General features: G+C 45.2%; 2 protein-coding genes across 3 annotated transcripts in view; one reads left to right on the top strand and one right to left on the bottom strand.

Moving 5' to 3' along the window:
* Positions 1–11,690: 11,690 nt before the first annotated feature.
* dctn4 (dynactin 4) lies at positions 11,691–17,293 on the bottom strand. Of its 2 annotated transcripts, XM_084695365.1 has the most exons (14): positions 16,975–17,293; positions 16,265–16,335; positions 15,962–16,140; positions 15,792–15,835; positions 15,511–15,618; positions 14,866–14,886; positions 14,190–14,263; positions 13,891–14,003; positions 13,652–13,761; positions 13,477–13,550; positions 13,283–13,337; positions 13,085–13,192; positions 12,880–12,977; positions 11,691–12,634 (listed from the first exon to the last, which is right to left on the bottom strand). In XM_084695365.1, the coding sequence occupies exons 1-14, from the start codon at positions 17,233–17,235 to the stop codon at positions 12,415–12,417; spliced, it is 1,536 nt and encodes a 511-aa protein (XP_084551491.1). In that variant the 5' UTR covers positions 17,236–17,293; the 3' UTR covers positions 11,691–12,414. The 2 variants fall into 2 exon arrangements, with proteins under 2 accessions (XP_084551491.1, XP_084551492.1); XM_084695366.1 differs by lacking the exon at positions 14,866–14,886 and having other exon boundaries at positions 16,975–17,292.
* gpx3 (glutathione peroxidase 3) overlaps positions 16,286–25,660 on the top strand; it is a 36,658-nt gene continuing 27,283 nt past the window's right edge. The window contains exon 1 of the mRNA XM_084695371.1: positions 16,286–16,351. Coding sequence (XP_084551497.1) covers positions 16,349–16,351 — 3 coding nt within the window. The 5' untranslated portion in view covers positions 16,286–16,348. The remainder of the gene's footprint in view (positions 16,352–25,660) is intronic.

Below are 25,660 nucleotides of genomic sequence, written 5' to 3'. Positions count from 1 at the left end.
TGAGTGCATCCCTCCTGCATGGCCCTGGACCAACAAGCTTCCATCGCTTCCCCTTGTCTCCTTCCCTCGATTGTCGTTGCCTTGTCCTTCTGTTGATTTAGGAGAAGAGGGAAGAGCGAGCGTTGGGACCGGCCCTGTGTGACTTTGCCAGCGTGTCACGGCCGCGGAGGCAGTGAAGCATGTAATAGAGGTGATTAACCGTGAGGAACAGGAAGACAGGATGACATCACATCCTTCCTCCTGCTGACACAGCTCTGTCCTTGGAGCGTTTTAATCCATCACCATCATTATTATCATCATCATCAGTCCGGTTATAGATATCTGCTGGAATTAAATTTACATCTCTTTTGCTTCTGTGTGTGTGTGTGCTTGTGTGTGTGTGCGTGTGAATGCGTGCCAAAGTTTGTCTCGCTGGATCTGTCTGCTGCAGATGTTTGTCTGTGTGGAATATAATAAGTAGTTTATCTAAGTGGCCTGGACAGCTGTCGGAGGCGACCATTTTGGCTCTGTAGAGGAGCGATCAAAGCAGGAAAAGCCATATGGTTTGTGTTACCACAGTCCCTGGATCCAGTGGCCTCTCAACCCCTGTTCATCATCCCTCTCTCTGTGCCCTGACAGAACACATATCTCGGCCCGTTCACCCTCGCTACAATAGCTCACGAGTCACAAGTTCAGTGTTACCAGGAGTTAATTGTCTAGTTTAGCAAGAAAACATCAATCTCTTGTTCATGTCTTTTCAGGAGCTCTGCAAGAAACAGTGGACCAGCCTGCGGACAGATAAGAGGGGAAGGCCGGCTGGCCTCGTGGTGTGTGGAGGGACAGTAACTGTGACGAACGCAGGGTCCGACCACACAACCAAGCATGAAATCGTCCATTTAGGAGTCTCGGACAACAGATACCAAGGAGGCGAAGGGGATATCCCAAAAATGTACTTTGCTCAGTGAGTGTGAAAGTGAACCACATTAGGGCTCTGGGCAAGTTTAAGTGTGTGTGTGTGTGTGTGTGTGTGGCAAACCATATTAATGTTACTGCTGTTCTGGATTCCCAACAGAGTTAGCCTTCTTCTGTAGTTAACCTTCTTCTGTCATTTGGGTATACATCTATCAATGAAACCTCAAATCAAGACGACATCAATAATAATTACAATATTATAATAATAACACTGCCCTTATAATGAATGCCATAATAATAATAATGCTGAACTGAATGTTTGTTTTTATAACTCCCTGCTTCCTGCAGGTCTGGCTGTTAGCAGGGATTAACTGAGTGTTCATTAGGGCCAAATAAAACAAAGATGACGTGAATGGCCACAGTACCACCCTCGTCCACCGTCCAATCTCTGCTGATCTCAGCCCAGATCCTGTCCAGACAAAACTCCACTTCCCCCCTAACACCAATCAAAACACCCTCCATTATACTCGAGCCTGGACAGTTAGAGATGGAGGGAGGGAGAAGCAGAGACAGAGGTAGAGGGGGTGGGGGGAGAGGGTACAATTGAAGAAGTGAATCGAGAGAGAGCAGGCTTTGGTCAACGTTGCGGGGAGAAACCTTTTATCAAGCAAACATTCAGCGAAGCTTCATGTCCCCTCCCTGCCTCTACAATCACTCCCCGCGGGCAAGACGCCGTTCAGCCCGCTGGTGCCCCCTCTTCAGTACAAACGGAGAAAACCCTTTCAGCTGGGTTCAGAGTCTTCCCAGCCTGCCCCTGGCAGCAGCCAAAGGGCCCCTGCTGGCTCATTGGACCTGGGATCGCGAGGTGCACCCTGCCCTCTTCTCCTAGGCCCCTGCCAGGTTCTAATCCAGTTAGGCCCGGTTCTGATCCTGGCAGAGCGGCAGAGGCCTGACAAAGCCTGGCTCTGTCCTCCGCATCCAGCCCTGGTGGAGCCCTCTGAGATGAGCTGTTACAGATGTGACTGAGGGAGGGAGGAAGAGAGACCAAGAGAGGAGGTGAGGGAGCGAGAGATGGAAAGAGAGATCAAGAGGAGGCTGTAGAAAAGAAAGTTGAAGAACGGTATTAAGAATTATAGATGGTGTGTGTGTGTGTGTGTGGGGGGGGGGGGGGTAGGGGCGTACTAAAACCACCTTTCAACAGGTCCTTGGTTTTATTCCCGTCTGTTGAATTCTCCCCAGAGGGCGTCTTCTGTCTGAACCTCTCTCTCTTTATCTCCACACGTTCGCAACGTGACTAACTAAGAGTGACAGTGCATTGTGTTGGCTGGGCCCTGTTGCTTTGTGCAAGTGCCAGTGTTAACTCCTAATGAAAACAAATTCAATTCCTTGTGAACAAAATGAAATATCAATGTTCCCTTTGATGAGCGTGATGACGAGCAGACCTCCCAGCCCCAGTCCACAGCCAAGCCTGAGAAGGCAGCAGCTGGATGCATGAGAGGAAAGTGCTGATTTTTGTTGTCTCCCAGGCAGAAGGGGGGCCAAGTGTCTTATCTAGTCTGATGTTGTTTTTCTGGTCTGATGTTGTCTCTCTGAGTCTCAGTTCTGTTAGATTTCCAAAAGCTTCTTCTGACTCAAGTTTCTCCAATGACTAATTTATAGGGATTTTTTTCTTTTTTGACCGGAACATAGACAACATCACAACACCCTGATCCTCTGATCCTGCAAGTCGTGGCAGCCATTACGGAAATGAACTTTCGGACTTCAAAGTACACAGATAATACAAGGACTTTGACGATGTGGGCCACACAATGCACCCAGATGTTGTCATGGGGGCTGGATACATCAACTCTTTCTCACCAGGATGCCAAAGCAGATGTCATCAATGTGCGTTTCCATGGCAATTCACCATCCCTTCCTTATTTGGGGTGGAACAGCAGATCCACCAGGTTGTGGGACAGTGTTGTGGGACCCTGTTTACACCACGACAGACCTCCTCTCTGTTTTCCCACAGGAAGGATCTTGATGAGGACCACATTGTGAAAAGTCATCCAGAATCTCTGGTCAGGAGTTGGGGCTGGATTAGGAGAACAGTCAAACAGACAGGGGGAGGGATGGTGCAGCCATCACCATGGAGCAGATGTGGATCTTGTGGGCGGGCGGGATGGATGACGTGCTGGGTGGGTGTGAGGGATTGAAGGGGACAAGCAGGAGGATGAGCGTGGATGTCTGTGGAGAGATGGAGTAGATGAGGATGTGGGGGGATGGGGGGGGGTAGGTGAGGTGTGTTTGTGTGTGTGTGCGTGTGTGTGTGTGTGTGTATACCGCTGTCCATCGCTGGGCTCTCTGCCACCCCAAATCCAGACATGTTGTTTTAACATGAATAGAACTGTGCTGTTCTGAGGGGAAATCCCCTTCCCTTTCACTCCCTCCCCGCCTCTCTCTCTCTCTCTTACTCTTCCTTCTCTTTCTCCCTCTCTCCCCCTGTCTCCCCTCTCTTTCTTTATCTCTCGGTATGTGTCTCTCTTTCTCTTTTATGCCCTCTTTCTTTCTCTTTGTCCATTCCCTTTTCCCTCTCTACTTTCTTTCCCTTCTCCCACTCTCCGGATCCTCCTCTCCCTCTGTGCTTCAGAGCAGTCTGGCAGGCCTGAGGTTAGGCTCCATTAGAGGAGAACAGTGACCCTCGTTCCCCCACTCTGCCAAACACTTCCTGAGAGCACGAGCCCAGAATTCACTGCTGCTGCTTCAGTATATTTACAGACTGTCATCCAAGTCTGTCCTTTCTCCCAACATGCTGGAGGTGTTTCACACTGAGGAAGTCGTGAAAGATGGATTGAGATCTGCAAGATAGGAAGGCCAGGATGTTTGACAAACTGTGGAAATGGGATCTTTACTGGACCCTTGCTGCTGTCTAAAAGCAAACATGCCATCCCTCCAATCCTTCTCCTGTCCAAACGTACTATTATTACCAGACAAGTACTTGAAAGCTAAAGAGTGCTAAATGTGGACAATACATGCAATCAAGTCACACAGGAAAAGTAATACCAGCCTAGCACAACAATGTCATTATTGTCTGAAGGAATCAAAGTCAAGGGACTGTAAAACATTTTGTCCGGGATCATGTCCAAACCGCCATCTCTTTTTTTGCTAAATGTGAGTCAGTAACCATCATGTCTGCTCTCCAACGGCACATGTAATTACTAGCTACTGCAAGGTTAACTAACACTTTGTGTTTTGAGATATTTCCTCTCATAAACCTTTTCAGTAAAAGGCAAAAACTGCATCAAAACAGCCCATTCAGATTTGACAGCGAAACCATATGGGACTCTCATTCAAAGTATCTCCTATCGTTGGAATTTCAATGAGCAGGGACAGAACTGAGCACCAGCCAAACCGTCTATTTGAGTCTGGGACTATAAGACACAACAAGCCAAGCAGGAGTCCAAACCGTTGGGGGTATATTATCACTTGAAGCTCCACTGTGTCTTCCCTCGAAGGGTTCTGTGGGAAGGAACCCACAGCCAGGATTCAGGCATGAGTTGACATGGCAGCAAACAGGCCTCAGTGGACCCTTCGAGTGCGAGAACCATCCTGTCGGTACTGCTGTTTCAGCAGCCAGGTATGCAGAGAGGGAACCATGATGACTGAAGCACCAACAGAGCAGAAGGCTTGACTCTTTCCAGAGAGATCTACAACACCACGTCTCTATCTCATGTCCCACACCTCAGGACTGTCACACTGTAATAACCTCACAAACTCCCTGTGTAGTCATCCCCAAAAGAAGGAAACAATAACAGATAACTTATGTCATAATAATCACTGCAGCAGTGTTTGTAAACACACCAGAAATTGATGTATAGCCATCTCAGTAATGTGAGTGTCCCTGTGGACTTGCAAGGATATAAACAACCTGAAATAAACGCATGCCAATCCAGTCAGTGGTGGCCATCTGGGCCTATCAGATTTCAGCACTGAATTGGAACATTTGAAAATGAATAGCTGTCTGGATGACTGAAGCCCACCGGTGAACAGGCGTGGGTCAAACCTGCAGCTCGTGAAGTCAGCACTTCTGTCCCTGAGGAGAGGTTTGGGGGATCTGGCTGTGTGTGTGTGTGTGTGTGTGTGTTAATGTGCATGGGTGTGTGCATGTGTGTGTGATCCTACGGTGGGGCTGTTGCTCTCCAAACTACAGCTGAAAGGGCCTGCCACAGCACTGCCCAGGGTTTGGGTTGCCTGACCTACTTAAGTGCTGTGTGTTGGCAAGCGTGCTGGAGAGTTCTGCACCCCCCAACCCCACCTCCCTCCCGCACTGCCAACGTCTAAAGCTTAGCAACTCCACTTTTATTTTTACTCCCCTCTAATTTAGGGAAGGGTGGATGGAGAATTGAAACAAGGACCAGAGAAAAACTGTGAAAACAAGAGGGGGTAGGAAATTCTTAAAGACAGAGAAAGAGAGAGAGAGAGAGAGAGAGAGAGAGAGAGAGAGAGAGAGAGAGAGAGGGAGGAAGAGTGCAGAAGAGTAAAGCGGATAACAGAAAAAAAGTAAATCAGAAAGTGAGAGTTGGAGGAGACAGGAGAGGGACTCTTATTCCAAATACCAAAGAAGAAGGAATGCTTTGTTTAGTTTTTTTCATAAGGTCATGTTATGATAACCTTCCTCGTGAAAATATTTATGAACTCACTGGTGCGGGGAAGAGAAGGCCCTTCACAACACAACGTGTGGGACATTCGCTGGCGTAGGTTCCTTTAACAACACTGGGCAAGCTACACCAGAAAACACTGTCCCTTCAGTCAGTCCACAAGCTCAGAGATACAACCAAGTCCCACTGCCTTTTTCCCCCCCAAAAAAACACAGGAAAGAGAAACGTTCAAAGATGTCCTTCACTTTTCTACTAGATACGCTCAATGACTAGGCAGTAACAGACCCTGCTTGTGCAATTCTGGTGAGTCAGGCATCTAATAGGCTCTTACTGCTTGCTGCTTTTGCTCACTATTCTCACTATCTTTCTCACTATTCTCATTACATTAAATCTAATTCATTTCTGAGCTAACGTGTTTCTGAGGAGTCCAGGCTGAGGTGTCTCTCCAGGGGGGAAGGCCTTGTTCCCACAGTAGAAGGCCTGGGGTCAAAGGTCAGAGGTCACGGTCATCCATCCACCCCTCACTAAGAGAGCCTGCTTCTGGTCAGCTGCTACCAGGCTTGAGTCAGTGTGCGTTGTTGCATGTCTCCTCACATTATTCAGTCGTCCAAGATAAAAATCACATTCGCTTTCCCCACTTCCCACACCCACACACACACACAAGCACACATAAGCACACACACGCACGCCCCAAACCGCACAAGCTCCCTCGTGAAGTTGTAGTCCAATGGAAGGGGGGCCCAGGCATCGCAAATTGGTCACGGACCAAAAGATTCAACTACCTTCTTCAATACACATCTGCTCTCCCCCAACGCCACCCAAATGTTCACCCATGACCAGAGTTCAATGCATGCAGCTACAGCATGTTGACTCAAGTAAGTAGATTTAAACAAATAAACCTTTAAATTACCAAAGTCGCCTCAACAATCTAATTTCTGCCAATGAAATTCCGTCACACTGCAGAAGTACGAACCCAGCCCGGGTCAGTTCTGAGAGCGGGGGAGAGACAACAGCCTGGCCCAGCTTCCACGCCAGACTCCAATTCTCCTTGTCGTTGGAGGATTGACAACAAGATAGTTTTCCCTTCGTAGGCAGGAAATCAAATCTGCAAGGCACCTCAAACAGGAAATGAAAGGGAACAACATGGTTTAAACAAAGCCCTCTAAAACCCAGCCTGTCCAGATTCCCTCCCAGCAACCTCCAGCATGGAGATGGACCTGGCAACCTTATAGGATTCACACACACACACACTAACACTTACTTCCACGCACGCACACAGTTCTACACACACGTTCTGCACACAGAACTCCAAACACTCCCAGGGCCAGTTAGTTTGGAGATAAACTGTAGTTGTTGGTCTAAAACACAGATACGCCTGAGTAAATAAAATGTGTTTGGAGAATCAGCCAGACCCCTATCAGCCTTATCTGTCGCCTTCAGAGGATATCTCCTCTCAATGTTATTGAAAACATACTCAGTAAATACTATCTCGCTGATTTCATTCACAGGAAAAGGCTGGAGTTCAGTTGACAAGACCACATATCCTAAGAGTCTTTTTTATCTGGTAATGTGTTCTGCAGAGGAAATTAAATGGAGTTTAAACAGTGTCTGTGTCCTGACCCCTGGACGATGAGCTTTCTATTAATACACATGCATTGCCTCTGGTAGCTGGGGCTGAAGCTAGGGTTGATATTAGGGCTAGGGCTGGAACCAGGGCTGGAGCCAGGGCTGGGTTGGGGCCGGTGTTGGGGCTGAGGTCGGACTCAGGCCAGAGCCAGATCCAAGGCCGGGTCCAGAGTTCTCCAGCTGGTGCTCTGCTACACTGCCCAGATGGCCCACTGATGGAGGGTGTGTCTCCACACCGGCCTCAGATCAGGCCTTATTTGAAGACCCAGAAATACAAACCTTATGGAGATGTATGAGGAGATAATGATGCCGCAATAATAGGCTTGAACAGCCTCTGTGAGCCACGTATAATACCTGGCTGGGAAACCAGTCCACAGGGATTGGAAAGCTTTGAAGTGGTGTTGATGCTTATCGATGACAGAACCAGAGTGACTAGTGTACAGTGTATAATGCAGTAGACTTCACAGTCCTTTAGATTCAGAAAGGAAGCCAACATTTTCACATGCGTCTCTCTCTCTCTCTCTCTCTCTCTCTCTCTCTCTCTCTCTCTCTCTCTCCCCTCTCCCTCCTCTGTCTTCCTGACCACAACATCCTTCCACACCTCCTCAGCCCCCACAGGCCCTTTCAGTGTAGTCTAATGGGGCATGGTTGGGTCTGGGAACCCCCGGGCCAGACCAACCACAGCTGGAGGACAGAGCCCAATGACAAGTGCTTCCTTTAATGAATGAAAACCTCTTGTCACTAGACTTACATTATCTTCCGAGACAGTTGGAGGATCTATTGTGGTGTATTTTGATGATTAATTACAAAATGGGAAAAAACCTCTTGGTTGTGCAGTTGCAGAGCAGAGCCTCAGTATCTTGGCTGGAGTGTGTATGTCAGGTTCCCAGAGGGCTCCAGTCTGTCTATAAATGGCTCAGAGAAACTCTAGATGGTCTGTCTGTTTGCTGGTATGGACTAACAGTACAGTGCCATTCCTGTTTGAGGGCCAAATAATACTAAAAGTCCCGGGGGGGGGGGGGGGGGTGGGATTGCATGTCTGTGAAGCCGGTCAACATGCCCCCTGTGAAGGTCAACAGCATCCCTCAAGACCTCGGTCAACACAGGGCTCACAAACAGCGGCAGCCGGAAGACGAGTGACACAGCAGACAGGTGTCTGAGTCACTCCCTCGGCCCACAGCAACACCACCAGTCTGTTTACAGCCACAGAACACTGCGACACTCACACCTCCAGCACACATTCCAGCACGCCTTCCCTCCATCGCCGACACCCTCCTTAGTCCAGCACACCTCGGAGGGAGCCAGAGCCGCCCCGACTGAGCCACGGAGGCCCTGAGGTCGGAACGGCCCCCACGGGGCCCCTTTCTGTGGCCCCCGGCCAGGGGCTCAGTGTGCTGACACAGTTGCGCCCTCGCACACGTAATCCACCCTGCGAGCGATTGAACAAATATCAAATGAAAACACGGAGCGGGGGGTTTTCAGTGTGGGCTCGTGTTGAGCAGGGCAGACTGGGGGGGGGGGTTGCAGGGGCTGAGCACGGCCTGTCAGGGAGGAGTGGGTCAGTCGCTTTCTCAGAGTGTTCCTTTTCACTCCGGCCTCCAAAGTCAACATTCCAAGAGTTTGAGAGAAAGAGAGAGACAGAGAGAGAGAGAGAGAGAGAGAGAGAGAGAGAGAGAGAGAGTGAGAGCGAGAGACCGAGAGAGAGAGACAGAGAGAGAGAGACAGAGAGAGACAGAGAGAGAGAGACAGAGAGAGAGAGAGAGAGAGAGAGAGGGAGAGGGAGAGGGGGAGAGAAAGAGAGAAAGAGAGAGAAAGAGAGAGAGAGAAAAAGAGCCAAGGAAGTGAGATTAAGATTTATTCAGCAGCTAGCAAGCTAGGGTTTCACAGGTTTGGCTTGTTTGGGTCCAGAGACTCCAGAGAGGAGCCAGGCTGTTCATCAGAGCAGACACCATCAATTACCTCGAATTAACCAAGATGATGGTCCGGTGAGCAGCACAAGAGCGAGGTGATTAATCAGTCAGCCCTTCCACCTGAGGGGAGGCGGAGAAGCACATGCCGATGCCCAGAGCTGCACCTGTGATGTATTACACATGTAGGCCATCACAGTATACAAATGCATCCACACTCCTTCAAGGACTAGATGTGAGCTATCTGCAGGCTCTCCTGTCAGAGCTGAAGGAGGTAATGTGGAAACCATTCTCCCTACCCCCACGTCAGCGCCAGTAGCTGATTTGTGAGAGGAGATGTGATACTTCTCATCCACTGGGCACAGACTCTTGTTTTTTTTTTTTGTTGCGTTCGTTCGGCTGGATTTACAGCCTCCGTCGGGGCTTGCTTTTTCTCTTTTTCCTTTTTTTTCTCTTTCGGTTGACTTTGTTGTGCATAGTCGGAGGATGAGGTACCGGCGGTGTGGGGTATGACGTCGTTGTGGAAAGGTCCCGGGTGCAGTCAAACTTGTGATTCAGGGAGGAATGTTTCATCTGGTCATGGCTGACTGAGCCGTCTTTAGAAATATAAATATGGGTGCTTTCAGAGGAACAGAGATGGGGAGAGGAGGGAGACAGAGAAAGAGGGAGGAGAAGGAAGAGGACCCAGGAGTTGGGAGTGAATACATCATGGTCAAATCATTTGTACACCCCTGTGATCTGACAAAAAGAAAATGTGTGGAATTTCACTCAGTCAAACTGTGAATCGTTGTTTCCTAACATGTATTCCAGGCATCTGTGGTGTAGGTAGATGGGTACAGTAGGCTAAAGGCCATCTATCATGGGAGAAGCACACAAACCCCCACCCACATATCGATCAGTTGATGAACACCAGGGCTGTGATGTCATCGCTGGCCAATGGTTATTGACCTCTTGTACTATCAGGTTCTTTCCAGTGAGTAATTGTTTCAACACTTGATACTTACAGCTGCTGCAATGAATTGCATTGAAACCGATTACTGTCCCTGTAAATGATTCAGCTTTTCAAACTCGTATGTTTACAGTGTTCACAAGGCACTGAGAAAAGTCTACTTTGGTATTCTGTTTATAAAGGAAACAAACTATCCCAGCAAAGTGTTGGTTTTCCTGAATATGCTCTTGAAACCGTCGGAGCCTTCACAGGTCAATGATTAAGGCTCAAGCAGAAGCTGTTGTACATTTGTCACAGCACAAATAAGTATCAGTAAAACCTTGTCAATGCTCACATGGTTGGTGTGTGTGTGTGTCTGGTCTCTGCTCTGAAGGGTGTGTGTGTGTCTGGTCTCTGGTCTGAAGGTAGTGTGTGTGTGTGTGTGTGTGTCTGGTCTCTGGTCTGAAGGTAGTGTGTGTGTGTGTGTGTGTGTCTGGTCTCTGGTCTGAAGGTAGTGTGTGTGTCTGGTCTCTGGTCTGAAGGTAGTGTGTGTGTGTGTGTGTGTGTCTGGTCTCCGGCAGGGGCTCCCTCTCCCCTGCATGTGTTCAGGCTGACCTCATCCAGAGGTGATTTATGAGGTTCACACAGGCCTATGTCTCTGAGCTGCTTCTATCTGCTTGAGATAAAAGAAAACGCCAACTTTATTACCCTGCCCATGTGAGTGTTTATACAGCAGCCTACAGCATTACTGAGGCCAGTTATGGTGTATTATGCACCGCAGGCTACAGTATTGCTGCTCAGATAGAGTACAGCTTTCATTTTACAGTATTACATTTAATTTAATCAGGCCGACAGTATGTCTTCCATCTGTCTGCTTAGACTCACAGACCAGTATTACACCATTTAATTCTATTCTCTTTTCTGTTCCATCCACAACCTCTGGTGTGTCTGGGTCTACCTTAGTGTGACGTCACCGTGGTTCTGGAGTGAACCACCTCTGGGAGCTGAGCACTGTGGGTTCGCTCTCACGTCTGCAGAGTAGTGAACCTGGGCTCAGAGAGGAACCAGACCGAGCTGGACCGGACCGCCACCCACATTTAAGCTTAGTTTTCTGGCCCCTGAAATTGGTTTACAGACCATTTCACTTCCAGATGGGAGGGAAAAAGCAGTCATTAGGTCACTATTTATAGCATGCTGCGTTGTTGGCAGGTCTGGAAGTTAACTTACTTGTAATGTATAATGTAATTTCTCATTGTGTTTGGTAATGACCCTGAATCCTAGTTATACATAATTGTACAACATCATATGGTATGTTCATTTACTCACTTAAATAACAACCAATCAAACACAGGTAATCAAACACATCAATTGACAACGCCAATACAGTGAAGTCAATACTGTGGACCCTAGATACATTTTTCAAGCATATTTTGTGTCGCCGTCTTTTCAGATTCACATAATCGTTCTCCCATTTTAGAAAACAGCTCAACACTGCCCTCCCACCAGTACACGGTGCACAACTACACAACACTTTGTGATAACATACTGCCACCTAGTGGTTCGCCTTCACATGCACTCAGATGAACAGAAACGTCTTGTGGCCCACATGTGTAATACACCACAGGTGCAGCTCTGGGCATCGGCATGGAAGAAGTCTGAGGACATTTAAGGTCAATGTCAAAGGAGAAGTCAAAGGTCTGGTGATTTTGATCACATCATTTTATTAGCCAGTACAGGTTAGCCACATGGTGAGGCTCTGTCCTACTACAAACCAAGGAGTGTGTTCCAGAGTTGATCCTTTGAAAACCAAAATGGAGACAGCGACTTGGAGGCTGATCAACATTTTAAATAGGCTGATGAGACATTTAACATGGACTTGACATGGTCGTGTGAGTTCAAACTAATGGCCGAATATCATTATACATCAAAGTGCTGCACAAACTTCATCATGTACATACACAGCTCCTTTACACGCCACTCAATAAAACACCTGAAGACGACAGCAAAATAACAAACTAAACTAAACATCCCCATGTGGACCAGAAGGCCAACCTTGAGTGTATAACAGTATTACAATAGGCAACCAAACTGACTGGGCTATATACCTGCAGCGTGTGAGTCTAGAGATAGCTGTAGCATGCGGATAAATACTCTCGTTAGTCTGATGACGATGCCGAGCATGAGGGTCTAAGCGAAGCAGAGGAGTTCTGAGGCCGACTGAAGTGCAAGGGTGTGTATCATAGACCGCAAGAGAAAGATATGAAGCGTGTCCCATGTATGTCTGCGTATGTGTGCGTTTGGCGCCTGTAGTGTATGTTTCCCCAATAAGAGCGATCAACAGAGATACTCCGCGTGTACAGTAAGGTTTTCTGATGAACCACGTGTGTGTGTGTGCGTGTGTGTGTCAGCGTGCGTGCGTGTCCTCTCAGGGAACCAGCGGGCCCAGACTTAGCTCCACGTGGTGTGTGAGCCAGATGGCCTCGGTGGGGGCCTCGCCCCCCTCTTCACTGGGCCTGACGGGGGCCGCCAGGTTGCGGAAGTCGTGGCGGATCTTGAAGGAGACGGTGACGTCGGCGTCGGCCTCCCGCTGAGGGACCACCTTGATGAAGAAGCCGATCTTGTTGGACTTCCTGAAGGCCACCACGCTGAGGAACGAGGACGAGACGGGGGTCAGAGGTCGCGGAGCACCCGACTGGCGCGGCTTTTCAGCGCGCACCAATCGCAGACGCGCGTGTGGTCTGACTGGGCACAGGAGGCAGTGCGTGGGCGCGTGTGTGTGAGTTTAGGGGAGAGCCAAGGGCATTGGCAGGGAACACAGTTATGTCACGGAGTGTCAAAACTTGTCAGACCGACGCTCAGAGCTGTGTGTGTGTGTGTGTGTGTGTCTTACTCGGGGTCATCCTGGAAGTCCTGGGGCTCAGCCAGCTCATCGTACTCTGCAGCAGCATCCTTCCCTGCTAGCAGCAGCTCCTTGGTGGGCACACACACCTACAAGCACAGCGGAGCCTCAACACCACATCCAACTCCCCAAAGCTTTGCGATGCACCGCAACTATAGGACGGAGGACGCAGGGCTGCGAGGGGTTGCTAGGTTACCTTGGCGGTGGTGTTGATGTCATCTTGGTCCCCTTCCTCACACCCCACCAGAGTGACGTGGGTGATGTTCTCTACTGGGTTGGTCAGGGTCAGCAGCACCTGGCTCTCCTGTGCACACACACACGCAAACACACACAATGGGATTCAAACACTGAGGTAGACTTACAAAAAGATTCAAATCACCTTAAGAGCGCTTACCTTCATGTAGCGCAGGTTTGGAATGGACATTATCCTCACTTCAGGGATGTAACTCCTGCAGGAGGGGGAGGGGGGGGGAGAGTGTGAATCACCACAGCAGGTGTACTGACAGGTGATAACCACCACCTGTCCAGCACCTGTCCAGCAGAGTGCAGTCACACAGCACAGGGAGTGCTTTCATGCACAGTACTTACACAGCCACTAACTGGATCTTGAACTTGATTGAGGTGGGGTTAAACTCTGGCTTGCTCAAATTGTGCTCACATTTCTACGGGACGACAAAGCAACAGTCATGAGGAAAACGTTGCCGAGACATGCCGAGAGTGGTTTGACCCTCCCCCTGGGGTTAACAAGGTGTGGGGTACTGACCCTGCAGCGCAGCGAGCGCTTGATGAGGAGGTGCTTGTGTTTGGGGTGCAGCTGGGAGGCCCCCGCTGGCTGGAAGTCTGGCTGGAGCAGCCGCTGGCGGAGGGTGGTTACTGGAGGGGGGGGGGTAAGGAGTAAGTCAGTGCTTGAAGGAGTCAATGATTGGAGGGAGTGTTATGCTGGAGGGTTAGGACAGAGCGTTTGGAGGAGGGAGTGAGGGTCAGGAGGGGAGAGCGTGGTACCTTCAGGTAGGTTGATGGGTCTGGTGTAACAGTCCTCAGGTAGGGGCTCGACCTCCTCCAGGGCCTGGGCCGGCTCGATGGTGATCTCCTTCTGGTCCTCACCCTCCTTCAGGCTGGGGACACACAGACAGCCAATGAGCATTTTATATCCCACTTCAATCCAAGTTCATTCGATTTAATTTATTTTTTTCCAGCTTTACTGTAGTAGCATGATGAAGGTTAGCAACATGAAATGTATGGTGTCCCTGACTAAATTGTTAAGTTAGGGGGGGGGGGGGGGGTGGGGCTATTGCACTTACGAGAGGCCGGCCAGACTGGAGATGGGAGCTCCAGGCCTCTGCCTCTGCAGCCGGGTACCAAGGCCGTACTTCTCCTTTAAGACAGCAAAGCACAGAAGGTCATTTGACAGACTCACAGATCAGAGTGCAATGTCTGATTTCAACACTTTCATGGTCACGTTTTGTCTTTGCAGGTAATTAAGTATGGCAAAACGTATATTGAATTACTGAGAGACAAACATTCAACTGGATGAAAATATTCTCAAAAACTGAACTGAAAAATATATCAGGAAATACAAGAATCAGTCTATAAGGGGAATACAAATGTGAACCTTTATGCTGTGTCAAGGGAGAGATACATCCCTCTAGACAAATGTTTAATATAAGTTTCAAGGCCAAACAGGTATTAACTGCACTTAATGTGTGCCATATTGCCAAACAATGGGTCTTTTTCCTTGCTAGGCAGCACAAAGGGTCCCATTGTGAATTAATCTCATTTATCTTGGGATACATTCATGTGATCTGGGAGGTCACTGAGTTACAGATTAGATACAGTGCACTAATGAGTGTAAGGCAGAGGAAAAAGAGACAGCGAGAGAGAGAGCGAGAGAGATAAAGAAAGTCCTAGTTAGAAAGAGGGAGACAGACTTCTATAACACAGTGTTTGTCTACCAAAGTTGTGAAAAATACAACTCACCACCACATGAATAGTGTGTTGCTGGGGGGGGGGGGGGGGGGGGGGGAGAAGCAGGGGGTTCAAACCAAAATATCAGCGTGCATAAGCAAAGGAAAAGAGAGAAGACAAGAGTCAGGTGAACCCAAAGCAATTAAGCAAAACATTAGAGTGGACACCAGTGACATGCGCTAGCAGCAGAGGGGAGTCGGAGCAGGATGCGGGCTCTGTTGAAGGCAGCTGAACAGGAACGCCTTTCGCTCTCCACCGACCCCGCCTCTGAAACCAACACACTCCTCACCGGCACCGTAAAGGGATGTACATGCATTCCAATCCCTATTGCTACTGTTTCTGTTTGACTAGACCAAGGTTATTAAAGAGGTGTTCAGCCAACTTCAGAATCAGCCACCCTTACGGGTACCAAGCGTCAAAGAGAAACCAAGATTTGAACGAAAAGGCGCTCTTTAGGGACTTTTCCATTTGCAGACGGCTTTGAGAACAACGAGCACAGCACACATAACTCCTAAATTCCAAGAGAAAGGAACTAATTGTCCTGAACTAGTAAAAGTGGACAATGTGGCACGACAAACAAACAGAATATTCCCATAATAGAGGAAAATGTCCTAATGGTTGCAGTGAGTGTGGGAGACAGAGGAGTGCAGTGTATACCGAGAAGGCCAGAGGCATGAACGGTCGTCTTCTCGCCAGCTTCTTCCTGTCTCTCTCCAGCTTCTCTCGTTGGGCCAGCTGCTGGTAATACTCTATCAGCTTATTGATCTGTAGAAACATGTGATCCATCCGAAAATGGGGTCGACCCAACAGTTGACCGGTATACTTATGCAGTGTCGTTACCATGTAAGATAAAAAGGTGTCATGGTGCTAACAGAAGCGTTAGAACAGAGGCAAACTTGTGATCCGCCGAGAAGACAGGCCCCTGTAGGGGGACGTACCCGCTGAGAGTGAGTGTTCTCTGGCTCCTGCCAACCACCGCTGGCTGTAACGCAGAGAGCAAGAAAGATCAGTCACACAACAGTATTGGGCCATTGCTTCCAATCGCATGGAATCACATGAGCATTAAACACATGTTCGCTGGATGTCAGAGGAATGAACATGTACTCACCCACAGACTTGTCAGCCATGCCCACATCCCTGGAGGTCCAGCGACAGAAGCCACAGGCCAGGTAATAAGCCTTCTTCATGGCCGTCTTTGTGGGGTCATCGGGCAGAGGGGCAGGGATGTTGGTGGCTCGAGTGGACAGGGTGTGCATGCAACATGGGCAGTCGAAGCAGTTGGCACACCTGGCAGGGCACAGTTATAACAGAAGTGGTTCCAAGGCCTAGTTTAATATAGTGCAGTAAGTGTCATCCTTGGAAGATCCGGTCCAGCTGGTATGAGGTCCAAGTTCATGCATGTTAATATCACCTGTTCTTTTTCAGCTTTGCCTCTGCCGAAGGCATATTCTCCAGGCAGCTTGGACAGTAATGGGAGTCGACCTAAGCAATAGAGATGGTAAGTTATCCGGCAATGAATTGATATTGAATAAGTGTTGCCCGTGTTTAGACATGGCTTGCAAGCGTGAGAGATCTGGCCCCTGGATAACAACAAGTACAAGTTACTGACTGGGTGTGGTGGTAAGATCTTAGCAAGTAGCGTTAGCTGGCTAAGTCTTGATGCCAATTGAATGCATCGGCTGACGTTGGCGAGATTTCTGACGTAAATGTACGAATATTATCAAATAAGGCCTTAATTGAGGCTCGGGGAATAGAATACTGACCACATTTAGAGCAAATAATGTTCGATATTTACGTGCGTTTTCACATCAGATGGAAAAGCTAGTTAAGCACTAGCCAAACCGTCACGGCTATCAGATACACGGATTTTGGATGGAAGTAAAGTCGCGAATATGACAGATTCAGGTTTGTTGAATACGACTGTGTGTGGCAAGAAGGCATGCCTGCGCTTGTTGACAGATCCCCACCCCCCCCCAGTATCAGCAATTCAGACAGCTAAAGCTAGCTTTGGCTAGCTTGATTCCATTGCTAAAGTTGGCTAGCTAACACTAGGTGGCTTCTAAAAGATGCTATCCAGCTAGTTACAAAGGATGTATAATGTCTGGGACTAATTCTGCTTACCTCGTGAGACACACATTCCAGGGAACGCAATTCACTGCAATAACGGCAGAAATACAGTTGAGACAACGGAGATCGAATCTTTTTTTCTCCACGAACGAGGTAAAGGACCCTGTCTGGCTGCAGAAGGGACGCCATCTTTAACTGATCCACCCACGTCCCGATGTCAAAAACGTAATCACACTGTTTTCTACTGCAATTCTGTATATTCAACACCACCCCCAAATGGTGCGCAATGGAACTGAAGTGCCGTTGACTTCCCATGGTCACACAAGCACTGTTTCTGGCTGTCTGGGCCTATGCTCTTTAGGCAGGAATGCATCGATGCCTGTCTGTTGTTAAAAACACTGTTCAACCGAACGCTTGAAAAATAGGCATATGAGACATTTACATGTATTCATTTAGCAGACGCTTTTAACCAAAGCGACTTCCAAGAGAGAGAGAGAGAGCTTTACAAAGTGCATATAGGTCACTGATAATAACAAGAATAACTAGAAGCCCCAAAACATTGCAGGTAGACATCTGTGTTTCATACGGTGGCTCAAGCAACAGTCAAATAAAAATTGTATTGGTTAACCTTTTGGTTTGTATAACTAAATAGCACTGTAGTGATGAGGATGCCATTAACTATGTTATAACCTGCCAGAAATATGTCTACAGAGAAGAACCAGTCTTAATTATGTGTGTTCCCACCCTAAATGCTTCCCAAAGATGGTATGTGGTAGTTATTTTATCAATTCACACTTATCTTTAGCCATTCTTTCGGATTTAGAGTCTTCATAGAGCCATTAAAACAGAGGGTCACCATTTCTGACGGCCGTCAGAATGTGTGACCCACACAATACAAATATTTGTTAACAATGTTTTCCCACTATTACTGCTTCCCAAAGGTATTACAATTTCGAAAGATGATATGGGGTAGTTATTTCATCAAGTCACACTAATCTGGAGCCATTGTTTCGGCTTTAGAGTCAATATAGAGCCATTAAAACAGAGGTAACCATTTCTGACGGCCGTCAGAATGTGTGACCCACAACAAAATATTTTTTAAGAATGTTTTTTCCCACCATTACTGCTTCCCAAAGGTCTTGACATTTCGAAAGATGTTTTGTGGTAGTTATTTAATCAATTCACACTAATCTTTAGCCATTCTTTCGGATTTAGAGTCATCATAGAGCCATTACCACATAGGTCACCATTTCTGACAGCCGTCAGAATGTGTGACCAACATAAAAATATATAGATTTTTTAAGAATGTGTGTTCCCACCCTAACTGCTTCCCAAAGGTATTAAAACTTCGAAAGATGGTTGGGGTAGTTATTTCATCAATTCACACTAATCTGGAGCCATGTTTTCGGACGTAGAGTCATCATAGAGCCATTACCACATAGGTCACCATTTCTGACGGCCGTCAGAATGTGTGACCCACAAAAAAATATATCATTTTTTTAAGAATGTGTGTTCCCACCCTAACTGCTTCCCAAATGTATTAAAACTTCGAAAGATGGTTGGGGTAGTTATTTCATCAATTCACACTAATCTGGAGCCATTCTTTCGGAATTAGAGTCTTCATAGAGCCATTAAAACAGAGGGTCACCATTTCTGACGGCCGTCAGAATGTGTGACCCACACAACTAATACAAATATTTTTTAAGAATGTGTTTTCCCACTATTACTGCTTCCTAAAGGTATTAAAATTTCGAAAGGTGGTATGGGGTAGTTATTTCATCAAGTCACACTAATCTGGAGCCATTGTTTCGGCTTTAGAGTCAATATAGAGCCATTAAAACAGAGGTAACCATTTCTGACGGCCGTCAGAATGTGTGACCCACACAACTAATACAAATATTTTTTAAGAATGTGTTTTCCCACTATTACTGCTTCCCAAATGTATTAAAATTTCGAAAGATGGTATGGGGTAGTTATTTCATCAAGTCACACTAATCTGGAGCCATTGTTTCGGCTTTAGAGTCAATATAGAGCCATTAAAACAGAGGTAACAATTTCTGACGGCCGTCAGAATGTGTGACCCACAAAAAAATATATCGTTTTTTTAAGAATGTATGTTCCCACCCTAACTGCTTCCCAAAGATGGTATGTGGTAGTTATTTCATCAATTCACACTTATCTTTAGCCATTCTTTCGGATTTAGAGTCTTCTTAGAGCCATTAAAACAGAGGGTCACCATTTCTGACGGCCGTCAGAATGTGTGACACACACAACTAATACAAATATTTTTTAAGAATGTGTTTTCCCATTATTTCTGCTTCCCAAACGTATTAAAATTTCGAAAGATGGTATGGGGTAGTTATTTCATCAAGTCACACTAATCTGGAGCCATTGTTTCGGCTTTAGAGTCAATATAGAGCCTTTAAAACAGAGGTAACCATTTCTGACGGCCGTCAGAATGTGTGACCCACAAAAAAATATATCGTTTTTTTAGGAATGTGTGTTCCCACCCTAACTGCTTCCCAAAGATGGTATGTGGTAGTTATTTTATCAATTCACACTAATCTGGAGCATTTTTTTCGGGATTTAGAGTCATTATAGAGCCATTAAAACAGAGGGTCACCATTTCTGACGGCCGTCAGAATGTGTGACCCACACAATACAAATATTTTTTAACAATGTTTTCCCACTATTACTGCTTCCCAAAGGTATTACAATTTCGAAAGATGATATGGGGTAGTTATTTCATCAAGTCACACTAATCTGGAGCCATTGTTTCGGCTTTAGAGTCAATATAGAGCCATTAAAACAGAGGTAACCATTTCTGACGGCCGTCAGAATGTGTGACCCACAACAAAATATTTTTTAAGAATGTTTTTTCCCACCATTACTGCTTCCCAAAGGTCTTGACATTTCGAAAGATGTTTTGGGGTAGTTATTTAATCAATTCACACTAATCTTTAGCCATTCTTTCGGATTTAGAGTCATCATAGAGCCATTACCACATAGGTCACCATTTCTGACAGCCGTCAGAATGTGTGACCAACATAAAAATATATAGATTTTTTAAGAATGTGTGTTCCCACCCTAACTGCTTCCCAAATGTATTAAAACTTCGAAAGATGGTTGGGGTAGTTATTTCATCAATTCACACTAATCTGGAGCCATGTTTTCGGACGTAGAGTCATCATAGAGCCATTACCACATAGGTCACCATTTCTGACGGCCGTCAGAATGTGTGACCCACAAAAAAATATATCGTTTTTTTAAGAATGTGTGTTCCCACCCTAACTGCTTCCCAAATGTATTAAAACTTCGAAAGATGGTTGGGGTAGTTATTTCATCAATTCACACTAATCTGGAGCCATTCTTTCGGAATTAGAGTCATCATAGAGCCATTAAAACAGAGGGTCACCATTTCTGACGGCCGTCAGAATGTGTGACCCACACAACTAATACAAATATTTTTTCAGAATGTGTTTTCCCACTATTACTGCTTCCCAAACGTATTAAAATTTCGAAAGGTGGTATAGGGTAGTTATTTCATCAAGTCACACTAATCTGGAGCCATTGTTTCGGCTTTAGAGTCAATATAGAGCCATTAAAACAGAGGTAACCATTTCTGACGGCCGTCAGAATGTGTGACCCACAAAAAAAAAATATCGTTTTAAAAAAAATGTGTGTTCCCACCCTAACTGCTTCCCAAAGATGGTATGTGGTAGTTATTTCATCAAGTCACACTTATCTTTAGCCATTCTTTCGGATTTAGAGTCTTCATAGAGCCATTAAAACAGAGGGTCACCATATCTGACGGCCGTCAGAATGTGTGACCCACACAACTAATACAAATATTTTTTAAGAATGTGTTTTCCCACTATTACTGCTTCCCAAAGGTATTAACATTTCGAAAGGTGATATGGGGTAGTTATTTCATCAAGTCACACTAATCTGGAGCCATTGTTTCGGATTTATAGTCATCATAGAGCCATTAAAACAGAGGGTCACCATTTCTGACGGCTGTCAGAATGTGTGACCCACAACAAAATATATCGTTTTTTTAAGAATGTGTGTTCCCACCCTAACTACTTCCCAAAGATGGTATGTGGTAGTTATTTTATCAATTCACACTAATCTGGAGCATTTTTTTCGGGATTTAGAGTCATCATAGAGCCATTTCCACATAGGTCACTATTTCTGACGGCCGTCAGAATGTGTGACCCACAAACAAATATATCGTTTTTTTAAGAATATGTGTTCCCACCCTAACTGCTTCCCAAAGATGGTATGTGGTAGTTATTTTATCAATTCACACTTATCTTTAGCCATTCTTTCGGATTTAGAGTCTTCATAGAGCCATTAAAACAGAGGGTCACCATTTCTGACGGCCGTCAGAATGTGTGACCCACACAATACAAATATTTTTTAACAATGTTTTCCCACTATTACTGCTTCCCAAAGGTATTACAATTTCGAAAGATGATATGGGGTAGTTATTTCATCAAGTCGCACTAATCTGGAGCATTTTTTTCGGATTTATAGTCATCATAGAGCCATTAAAACAGAGGGTCACCATATCTGACGGCCGTCAGAATGTGTGACCCACACAACTAATACAAATATTTTTTAAGAATGTGTTTTCCCACTATTACTGCTTCCTAAAGGTATTAAAATTTCGAAAGGTGGTATGGGGTAGTTATTTCATCAAGTCACACTAATCTGGAGCCATTGTTTCGGCTTTAGAGTCAATATAGAGCCATTAAAACAGAGGTAACCATTTCTGACGGCCGTCAGAATGTGTGACCCACACAACTAATACAAATATTTTTTAAGAATGTGTTTTCCCACTATTACTGCTTCCCAAATGTATTAAAATTTCGAAAGATGGTATGGGGTAGTTATTTCATCAAGTCACACTAATCTGGAGCCATTGTTTCGGCTTTAGAGTCAATATAGAGCCATTAAAACAGAGGTAACCATTTCTGACGGCCGTCAGAATGTGTGACCCACAAAAAAATATATCGTTTTTTTAAGAATGTATGTTCCCACCCTAACTGCTTCCCAAAGATGGTATGTGGTAGTTATTTCATCAATTCACACTTATCTTTAGCCATTCTTTCGGATTTAGAGTCTTCTTAGAGCCATTAAAACAGAGGGTCACCATTTCTGACGGCCGTCAGAATGTGTGACCCACACAATACAAATATTTTTCAACAATGTTTTCCCACTATTACTGCTTCCCAAAGGTATTACAATTTCGAAAGATGATATGGGGTAGTGATTTCATCAAGTCACACTAATCTGGAGCATTTTTTTCGGATTTATAGTCATCATAGAGCCATTAAAACAGAGGGTCACCATTTCTGACGGCCGTCAGAATGTGTGACCCACAACAAAATATTTTTTAAGAATGTTTTTTCCCACCATTACTGCTTCCCAAAGGTCTTGACATTTCGAAAGATGTTTTGGGGTAGTTATTTCATCAATTCAAACTAATCTGGAGCCGTGTTTTCGGACGTAGAGTCATCATAGAGCCATTACCACATAGGTCACCATTTCTGACGGCCGTCAGAATGTGTGACCCACAAAAAAATAAATCGTTTTTTTAAGAATGTGTGTTCCCACCCTAACTGCTTCCCAAATGTATTTAAACTTCGAAAGATGGTTGGGGTAGTTATTTCATCAATTCACACTAATCTGGAGCCATGTTTTCGGAATTAGTCATCAAAGAGCCATTTCCACATAGGTCACTATTTCTGACGGCCGTCAGAATTTGTGACCCACGGAATATAATTAGTTTTCTTAATTATGTGTGTTCCCACCCTAACTGCTTCCCAAAGATGGTATGTGGTAGTTATTTCATCAAGTCACACTTATCTTTAGCCATTCTTTCGGATTTAGAGTCTTCATAGAGCCATTAAAACAGAGGGTCACCATATCTGACGGCCGTCAGAATGTGTGACCCACACAACTAATACAAATATTTTTTAAGAATGTGTTTTCCCACTATTACTGCTTCCCAAAGGTATTAACATTTCGAAAGGTGATATGGGGTAGTTATTTCATCAAGTCACACTAATCTGGAGCCATTGTTTCGGCTTTAGAGTCAATATAGAGCCATTAAAACAGAGGTAACCATTTCTGACGGCCGTCAGAATGTGTGACCCACAAAAAAATATATCGTTTTTTTAAGAATGTGTGTTCCCACCCTAACTACTTCCCAAAGATGGTATGTGGTAGTTATTTTATCAATTCACACTAATCTGGAGCATTTTTTTCGGGATTTAGAGTCATCATAGAGCCATTTCCACATAGGTCACTATTTCTGACGGCCATCAGAATGTGTGACCCTCAAACAAATATATCGTTTTTTTAAGAATATGTGTTCCCACCCTAACTGCTTCCCAAAGATGGTATGTGGTAGTTATTTTATCAATTCACACTTATCTTTAGCCATTCTTTCGGATTTAGAGTCTTCATAGAGCCATTAAAACAGAGGGTCACCATTTCTGACGGCCGTCAGAATGTGTGACCCACACAATACAAATATTTTTTAACAATGTTTTCCCACTATTACTGCTTCCCAAAGGTATTACAATTTCGAAAGATGGTATGGGGTAGTTATTTCATCAAGTCACACTAATCTGGAGCCATTGTTTCGGCTTTAGAGTCAATATAGAGCCATTAAAACAGAGGTAACCATTTCTGACGGCCGTCAGAATGTGTGACCCACAAAAAAATATATCGTTTTTTTAAGAATGTGTGTTCCCACCCTAACTGCTTCCCAAATGTATTAAAACTTCGAAAGATGGTTGGGGTAGTTATTTCATCAATTCACACTAATCTGGAGCCATTCTTTCGGATTTAGAGTCATCATAGAGCCATTAAAACAGAGGGTCACCATTTCTGACGGCCGTCAGAATGTGTGACCCACACAACTAATACAAATATTTTTTCAGAATGTGTTTTCCCACTATTACTGCTTCCCAAACGTATTAAAATGTCGAAAGGTGGTATAGGGTAGTTATTTCATCAAGTCACACTAATCTGGAGCCATTGTTTCGGCTTTAGAGTCAATATAGAGCCATTAAAACAGAGGTAACCATTTCTGACGGCCGTCAGAATGTGTGACCCACAAAAAAATATATCGTTTTTTTAAGAATGTGTGTTCCCACCCTAACTACTTCCCAAAGATGGTATGTGGTAGTTATTTTATCAATTCACACTAATCTGGAGCATTTTTTTCGGGATTTAGAGTCATCATAGAGCCATTTCCACATAGGTCACTATTTCTGACGGCCGTCAGAATGTGTGACCCACAAACAAATATATCGTTTTTTTAAGAATATGTGTTCCCACCCTAACTGCTGCCAAAAGATGGTTTGTGGTAGTTATTTTATCAATTCACACTTATCTTTAGCCATTCTTTCGGATTTAGAGTCTTCATAGAGCCATTAAATCAGAGGGTCACCATTTCTGACGGCCGTCAGAATGTGTGACCCACACAATACAAATATTTTTTAACAATGTTTTCCCACTATTACTGCTTCCCAAAGGTATTACAATTTCGAAAGATGATATGGGGTAGTTATTTCATCAAGTCGCACTAATCTGGAGCATTTTTTTCGGATTTATAGTCATCATAGAGCCATTAAAACAGAGGGTCACCATTTCTGACGGCCGTCAGAATGTGTGACCCACAACAAAATATTTTCTAAGAATGTTTTTTCCCACCATTACTGCTTCCCAAAGGTCTTGACATTTCGAAAGATGTTTTGGGGTAGTTATTTAATCAATTCACACTAATCTTTAGCCATTCTTTCGGATTTAGAGTCATCATAGAGCCATTACCACTTAGGTCACCATTTCTGACGGCCGTCAGAATGTGTGACCCACAAAAAAATATATCGTTTTTTTAAGAATGTGTGTTCCCACCCTAACTGCTTCCCAAATGTATTTAAACTTCGAAAGATGGTTGGGGTAGTTATTTCATCAATTCACACTAATCTGGAGCCATGTTTTCGGAATTAGTCATCAAAGAGCCATTTCCACATAGGTCACTATTTCTGACGGCCGTCAGAATGTGTGACCCACGGAATATAATTAGTTTTCTTAATTATGTGTGTTCCCACCCTAACTGCTTCCCAAAGATGGTATGTGGTAGTTATTTAATCAATTCACACTTATCTTTAGCCATTCTTTCGGATTTAGAGTCTTCATAGAGCCATTAAAACAGAGGGTCACCATTTCTGACGGCCGTCAGAATGTGTGACCCACACAACTAATACAAATATTTTTTATGAATGTTTTTTCCCACTATTACTGCTTCCCAAACGTATTAAAATTTCGAAAGGTGGTATAGGGTAGTTATTTCATCAAGTCACACTAATCTGGAGCCATTGTTTCGGCTTTAGAGTCAATATAGAGCCATTAAAACAGAGGTAACCATTTCTGACGGCCGTCAGAATGTGTGACCCACAAAAAAATATATCGTTTTTTTAAGAATGTGTGTTCCCACCCTAACTACTTCCCAAAGATGGTATGTGGTAGTTATTTTATCAATTCACACTAATCTGGAGCATTTTTTTCGGGATTTAGAGTCATCATAGAGCCATTTCCACATAGGTCACTATTTCTGACGGCCGTCAGAATGTGTGACCCACAAACAAATATATCGTTTTTTTAAGAATATGTGTTCCCACCCTAACTGCTTCCCAAAGATGGTATGTGGTAGTTATTTTAT

The sequence above is a fragment of the Hypomesus nipponensis genome, chromosome 1 (assembly GCF_054491055.1).
Source record: "Hypomesus nipponensis isolate SF chromosome 1, ASM5449105v1, whole genome shotgun sequence".
Taxonomy (NCBI): Eukaryota; Metazoa; Chordata; class Actinopteri; order Osmeriformes; family Osmeridae; genus Hypomesus; species Hypomesus nipponensis.
Note: the sequence above shows the minus strand (reverse complement) of the source record. Positions and strands in the feature narration are given on the sequence as shown.

What these genes read in the sequence shown, in the direction of transcription:
- dctn4 (XM_084695365.1), bottom strand. Translation starts at nt 17,235, where the DNA reads ATGGGAAGTCAACGGCACTTCAGTTCCATTGCGCACCATTTGGGGGTG. An exon ending in CATGGCTGACAAGTCTGTGG is followed by an intron (nt 15,836 to 15,961) that starts GTGAGTACATGT and finishes TCTGCGTTACAG; the next exon opens with CCAGCGGTGGTTGGCAGGAG. An exon ending in AGCGCTCGCTGCGCTGCAGG is followed by an intron (nt 13,551 to 13,651) that starts GTCAGTACCCCA and finishes GTCGTCCCGTAG; the next exon opens with AAATGTGAGCACAATTTGAG.